Raw genomic sequence first — 7,642 nt, 5'->3', positions numbered from 1 at the left:
CTAACCAACAGCACGCGTAAACGTGCGTAAAACACGTGCGACTATGTAAACAGTAAATACTGGCTAAGAGCAGCTCTCACAAAAGCACTTCATCGCTTATTAGACATTTTACCATTTTAACAAGATGAGAAACACAACTCTAATATTAGACTATTTTGTGTGTAATATACACTGCTCTAAAAAAGAAATGCTCATTTTAATATATGCCACACTGGGGCATTTTAATTTTTTATAGCTCTGTGGTGCATATTTTATTAAAGTATGCCATTATTAATAATAATATAAAATATTAGGAGAAACACCACTCCAATATTAGACTATTTTAGTGTGTAATAAACACTGCTCTAAAAAAGAACCTCATTTGAATATGTGCCTGTGGCATTTAAAGGTTTTTTTTTTCTCTTTTGTGGAATTACTACATATTTATTTCCTCGCTTCTTTTTCAAACAAAAAATTGTTGATAAACAATGTCAAAACATTGAGCTAATAAATAATATAATCATATACAAGATCTAATAATAATATAGTGTATAAATTATTTGTAAAATATTTTCCTCACAATAGTTAATAGAATAATTACAATTTTTTGCAGCATTGCGTCGTCGCACAAATCGAAAGCTCCCTAGTATCTCGTAAGCCCTGCCCAGGCTATCAAATTTCACTTGACAAAAACATGTGCCATGCCTACATATGGTCATGATGACATCACATCCTGACCATATATAGGCACATCATGCCTAAATATGGTCATGATGACATCACATCATGACCATATATTATCAGCAAATAAAATAAAATTTGATAGTCTCGACAGAGCTTTATTTAACTGTTGTTTTTTTTTTTTCATTAGATCTTAGTAGAAGTTTGATAATACATGAACTGGGGAGTGGAAGGGATGCAGAAAAAATGGAGATAAACAATCACAATATACACAGAGTTATTCAAGAAGGAAAAGTGCATGGGTAAGTGTACAGAAACTATAAATAACAAACCTATGATAGATTGATGTGATTAATCAATCAATTAGTTTATTCCGCATCTTTGTTTTTTCTTCTTTTTTTTTCGTTTTAAAAAACAAATTACAAATTGGTGGAAAAGGAAAACCAAGGCAAGCAAAGCATTAAAAAAAATGGGCTCCTTTTAAAATAAATTAGATATATATATATATATATATTTTTTTAACATAGATTGAATTGATAGATAGATCAATTAATTAATTAATTGAATAATAAATTGAGTTATTTATTGATTATTTGATTAAAGGAATGTAAATGTTTAGGTTTCATTGATATGCATGTTTACTCAGAAATGTTTTAATTTTATACCATATATAACTGTATAAATTCTTTGTACTGCTGTATTGTGTAGTGTTACATTTTTGTATTATAATTTTTTTTTCGCAAAGAAAAGACAATTTTCCAGTGTTTTAATTAAACAATTATTAAAAGTAACCTTGATTGATTGATTGCCACTCACTCACCATAATCAAGACATTGAATATGCTGAGCAAAAGTATGAGAATGCCTTTATGGTTTAAATAAAATAACAGAGACTGGAACTTTGTTCAGTATGTCAGGCATCTTGGTTTTTTTAAAAGAAATTCTAATCTTTCTCCCAGCACACGCTCCATGGGATCTGCTGCCCTCAACCTGTGCTTTGTGGCACGTGGAGCAGCTGAAGCATACTTTGAATATGGCTTGCATTGTTGGGATTATTGTGCAGGTGCATTAATTGTAGAGGAAGCCGGAGGCTGTGTCCGTGATCCAGGTGGTAAGTTTCCCAAATTATGGATGTCAATCCATCCAATCATTTCCCAGTAATTGATTGATTTGATTTATTTCTAATTTGATTGGTTGATTGATTGACCAATAGACCGAGAGCAGCTTAGCTCAGATTGAGTTATAGATCAATAGCTTATTTAATTTATTAATTGCATAATTGATTGATAGCTTGATTGGTTGAAAGATTAATTAATTGGTTTGATTCATTCATTCATTCATTCATGAATAGATCACTAGCTTAATTAATTTATTAATTGCATAATTGATTGAAATAGCTTGATTGATTAACTGATTGGTTGATTGATTGTTTGAATGATTGATTAATAGATCAAAAGCTTAATTAAATTTATTAATTGCATAATTGATTGATTGAAAGATTAATTGATTGGTGGATTATTTAATAATATATCAATAGCTTGATTGTTTTTATTGATTGCTTTATTTGATTGAGTGATTGATTAATAGATCATTAGTTTGATTGATTTTATTGAATGATTGATTGAAAGAAAAATTGATTGGCTGATTGATTAATTACAAACAAAACATTAAATCTACAGTAGTCTGCAGAAAATTTAAACAAATCAATTTATTTTCTTTCCTTTCTTGAAAGGTGGCGATTTGGATCTGATGGCCCGCCGTGTCATTGGAGGCAGCAGCGTCCAAGTTGTCGAGAATATTTGCAAGTTCTTAAAACCTATTGAATTTGAAAGGGACTAAATGTTATCACCCGAAATTTGAATCCTATAATAAAACTCTTGGGTTCACTAATGATCCATGGTGTAAAAATTATAAACACTGTATAATTTTGCCCAGCATTGGCATACCTGTATTATTTTTCTGTGACTTGTTTAAGTGTTCATTCTTTCAATATAGTTATTTTTTTGTCATAGATACGTATTATTAAATTACACTAATAAATGACACAGCCACCAACTAACTCACCAACCATGAATTTACCAAGTGGACATCTTACTCGTTATCGAGGGATTGCCAATGATGATGATGATAATTATTTTTTTGTCATAGATACGTAAATTACACTAATAAATGACATGTTTTGACATGTATTGTGTCATTATCAGCCAATAGTGCTAATGCTACGATTGGTTTATATACTACCGGACAGATGTGTAACAAACAAGCAAATACCATTGGTAAGTCAATACAGTTGGTGCGCTGAGTACAAGCACACGACTAGGTATACTCCCCAGGGAGCAGGAAAGGGTTGCACTTGTTATCCAGTGACCAGGGATAAAAACGCTGAGTATCTTTGATCATTCAATTTGGCGCTATATAAATAATTGGCATTATTATTATTAGTAATTGCCTGTTTGCCGTGCATCTGAACGGTAGTTTATACACCAGTAGCAGTATAAGCACTATAAACATGTTGTTTATTAGTCTCATTATACCTATTATTCTTTTTATATCTTATGGTCATCACTTTTGTTTTAACATAAGGGCGCTATATAAATATAAATTTATAGCAATAATTTAGTGACAAACTGAACAATACAAAAAAAATAGAATGTAGTAACAAAAGTTTTATAAACAATGTATAAATTGGACAAAAGGTGTAAATATTTTTAATGAGTAGTAATTAATAAAGGAGTAAGTTAACTAGTTGTGGTGCAAAACTGTAAGTACAGCGCTGCAAATACATTCATGGACATTTTGGTTTAAAATAACACCTCAACGTTATTTAGTCAGAAATTGCGTTATAAATAAGTATTTGTGGTTCCACAAAACATCAAACTCTATGTTATTATATAACTAATTTTTAGTTGGTAGGTATATCAAATATATACAAGTGTTTGTAATTATAATGAATAAATTGTTAATAATGTAATAGGCCTATTTTGTTTTTGTAATTTTTGTTTTCAATATAAATCGTCTAGTATTGGACCTTGGACTTTTCTATAATAACGCCTCAATTTTTGCATTGTAATCAATAACTTTATTTCCTCGATGAAATCAAGTTATTTGCTGTAGTAAAAATACGTTGATTATAAGGTGAAACTTTTTATACCTTGTTTAGCGAACCCGCCGCCCGCCAATAATGATGATTTCAAATAAAAATAAAATTTCATTTTTGGCCAATAAGCGCACCGCCTTGAAAAAATAAGAATTTCAGAAATTTTCAGCTCGAAAAGTAATGACTAAAAGATTTTAGAAATCGTTATGTTAATAAGGTACAAACTTAGGATACTACCAACTCAAACGATGGGGCAGTTATGAATGTTTATCATATTTAAAATAATACCATTTACGTTATATCAGGACACAGGACTAAAAAGAGATCCCGAAAAAATATTGATTTAAAAAATACGCTTTAATAACGTTACGAATCATCAGATTACATTTTAAAATTGCCCTATTATAATGGCATATACATATAATACTCTTTCATAAAATCTTGTTCTTTACAAGACTATTTACAAATATTATCAACTAATGTACAATTTCATCAGAAAGTTCAGGTTCGTGAATGTAGGCATCGCACTCGGAACAACATACCGACAGATCTTCGAAGCTTAATGCACCCAAAGATTTAGACCCCTTTGTCTCGACATCAGAGTTTTTAGGGTTTGAAATTAAACCTTTAGAATCCAGAATCTGGATAACACTTCGCACTGTCTGCCGTTTGGTTTCCTGAATAAGTTGTTCAACGGAATCCATATCAAGTTTAGATGAATCGTCATTTTTGTCATCTTTATCTAGGCCTGGTGTCATCAAGAAGGTACGGCAATTTGTAACCCAAAGAAATCCACAGCACACTATGTTTGCAGCTACAGAAAGCAGGAGTAGCAGTTCGCATACAGACGGCTGGAGGAACATATTGTAGAGTAGAAACGCAAAGGTTGACGCGATTGCAACACACATCGTCCATCCAAAGGTCTCGTCTAAGAAAGATTGTAGATCTTCTTCATCTTCGTCGTAAACACTTGATGATGATACAGGACATTGTGTAGAGAAATTCACCAGTATTTTGGCGGGAATGTCTGGTTCCAGTAAGGTGGACGCATTCGATGCATTTTCACCAATACTCAAATTTGAGGACACGTCCTCAAAATCAGTGTTTACACCAACACTGCGTTTCGCCCGTCTTCGTCGTTTCCTTTCTATTAGTTTTGGCAATTCCTTTTCCTAAACAAAATACAAATATTCTATATCGACACATTTAAATAAAACAGAAGACAAAACAAAAAGAAAATACGAACCACTTTTGTAACATAGGCCTCAATTTCAGTGGTTGAATTAATAAGAAAAGAAGAAAAAAATAAAATGTAAGAGACTTTTACAAACATGTATGTCCATTAACCTATATACACTGATACCATGCCACTCTCTTCTCATTCAGCACTTGATGATCGCATATAGCGTGAAACTATAATATATATATGTATGGCGAACCTATTTATAACCACTGAAACGCTCACACATAGAGTATTGTAGTAGATAAGATAGAGAAAAAGATAAACAAGAAGATATAAGTACAATAATAAATGAAACGTAAACCTACAGAAATTAAAATACAGCCTTCCTTAGGTTTTGGTTTTGTGGGTTTTAATATATTGAGTTTCTTTAAAAACACCTTTGCCCGTTTCTTTTTACTTCGTTTTACATCAACGTTTTGCATTGAGCTGCTGTTTTCTACAGTAGTAGACATGGTTGCGGTTGCCATTATTGCAATGAAGATTGTATCCGATCCAAGCAAAGACTCAGCTGTGTATGTGTGTGTTGCAAAGACGCGCGCGTGTGTAAACAGAAACGCACATTTCCATAACGACGCACATGCGCAAATCCTGATGCATATATTGCGCATGCGTTTCTATTGCATAATAATAATGAAATTATTTATCACGTGCAAACAAATTGAGTATAGATTATACCGTACGAAAAATGTCTTCAACTCTAAGTAGGCATTGTATTATTGGCTTCTTTTATTGTTTTTTCGTTTTAATGTTTCTTCTTTTTTTTCTTTTGCTTTCTTTTTAGTGATTGTTATTTCACCATTTGGGGTTTCTATGTTAGTTTTGCTTGATTTTTCTATCTGTGTTGTGTGTGCGTCTTTGAATAATTAAGCGTGTTTTCAAATGGTGAAGATAAAAAAAAAGAAAAAGTATTGCAATTTTAAGATATTTCCACTGCTAACTTATCCATGAGTTTTCATCAGCGTTCCCTTGAAAGATATTCTTCCTCTGCGACTCCAAAAGTTCGTCAATGAACTTGTTATGTAACATGTACATGTTAACCAACGCCTGGCATACGTGCGGGACGGTCCTGAATTTCCAAGTGATTTTGGACGAAACACATTTTGCAGAAACACACGCGTGATCATAAATTTGTCACGCATTTAGCACAAGTCTATGTGCGATAATGAATTATCACGAATTCAGGGGAAAATGTATTTAAAATGAGAAGAAATTGTTTTCATTAAAGTCATGCAGTAACTTGAGTCATTAGGGAACTTTCTTTATCTCGTTATTCAAGGATCAACTCACCGAGAATTCCTCTTTCCCGTTTGTACTCGGAACAAATAATTGTTATTGTCAACAAACCTCCCTGGAATCGTCTTTAATGCCCTGAGCGTCAGTGAGCCAGGGGCTCGCCACCAGCACCACCACCGGTACTCCGCATCCGAATCCCGGCGGGGGCCCTGGCATCCCCCGGCCACCCGGCCCCCAGCCAACTGGTGTAGTCACTCACGCATTTCAAATCTCTCTAAGGTTAGTAACATGAATGGACATAGGCATTGATGTATTCTTGTGATGTAATTGAGAATTGTGTCGAATTGATGTTGGTCATTTAACTACCAATTAAAAATGGAATACAGTACATGTAGTTAATACTGTATTTTCTTTTCGCAAAAATCTGTAAAAACTTTTTATTAGGCATCAGCTAAGCCCCGCCGCTTGGATATTGGGTGTGTAGGGTCGTTATGGGCGTGAACCAATTTGGCCGCGATGTATGTACACATTTTGTATACAGTATTATGTTTTCAGTCAATAATGACAGCGAAAACTACGTACGCGAACACGTGCGCTTATGGCTCAAGCTAGTATTCCTTGTTATGATCTGATTGGTCAATCGTTAGTTATGATTGACGGACAGGTTTACGAGTCGTTGGAATGGGGTGCTATATTTATTAATTTGTTTATGGCTATGTAGCGTTTTAAAGATTATTTCTGTGATGTTATATGAAGACAACTAGTCGCGTACAAGACGATGATACGATCCAAATGGTTTATTGGTAGTAGAAGGTCTTTAATAAACCTAAACACCAAAAACTATTGGCAAGTAAGCTATCTCAGAATCAACATTTAGCATATTTGAAGAAGAGATGTTGAGTGAATCAAGTCGGGATCGTGAGGAATAAAAATTCTTTGATGTTGAGCAAATGAATATTGTAATACAGTGTACCCTCCAATTCGAGACTACTTTTTCTAAGTATAAAATAACAATCTTCAATCTATTAACACTAAGCTATTATAAGGGGGAAAGAAGGTGCAACACCTCCTTTCCCCCAGCAATATTTTTTTCCTCCGAAGCGTGGCTTTACTTTAACGTAGAAAGTACCAAAGGAAACCAAAATAATGAAACATCACAACAATGTCATCAGCACAATAATACTTTCTTTTTTACTTTTTTTTTCCTTTGCTATTTCTTTTTTTTTTTTTTTTACTTTTATGATGTTTCTCTTTATCAATTTTGTACTTATAATATTTTCATTGAATGATTGTAATTTTAATTAGAATGATTATGGAGTTTTATGTAAGATTTTAATACTTTTGATGTAAATCTTCTGATTCAAATTATATAATTCAAAATATATTGCAATGAAACAATAAATACACGGA

At 32.8% G+C, this 7,642-nt stretch overlaps 1 protein-coding gene across 1 annotated transcript; it reads left to right on the top strand.

Annotated features, from left to right (window-relative positions):
- Window positions 1–817: 817 nt before the first annotated feature.
- On the top strand, window positions 818–3,638 carry LOC117107078 (inositol monophosphatase 1-like). The gene is made up of 3 exons (XM_033248617.1): window positions 818–962; window positions 1,619–1,770; window positions 2,392–3,638. The coding sequence occupies exons 1-3, from the start codon at window positions 907–909 to the stop codon at window positions 2,496–2,498; spliced, it is 315 nt and encodes a 104-aa protein (XP_033104508.1). The 5' UTR covers window positions 818–906; the 3' UTR covers window positions 2,499–3,638.
- The last annotated feature ends 4,004 nt before the right edge of the window (window positions 3,639–7,642 follow it).

This window comes from Anneissia japonica, unplaced genomic scaffold (assembly GCF_011630105.1).
Source record: "Anneissia japonica isolate Jap-2015-1 unplaced genomic scaffold, ASM1163010v1 scaffold3945_len365852_cov175, whole genome shotgun sequence".
In the NCBI taxonomy this organism is placed as follows: domain Eukaryota; kingdom Metazoa; phylum Echinodermata; class Crinoidea; order Comatulida; family Comatulidae; genus Anneissia; species Anneissia japonica.
Note: the sequence above shows the minus strand (reverse complement) of the source record. Positions and strands in the feature narration are given on the sequence as shown.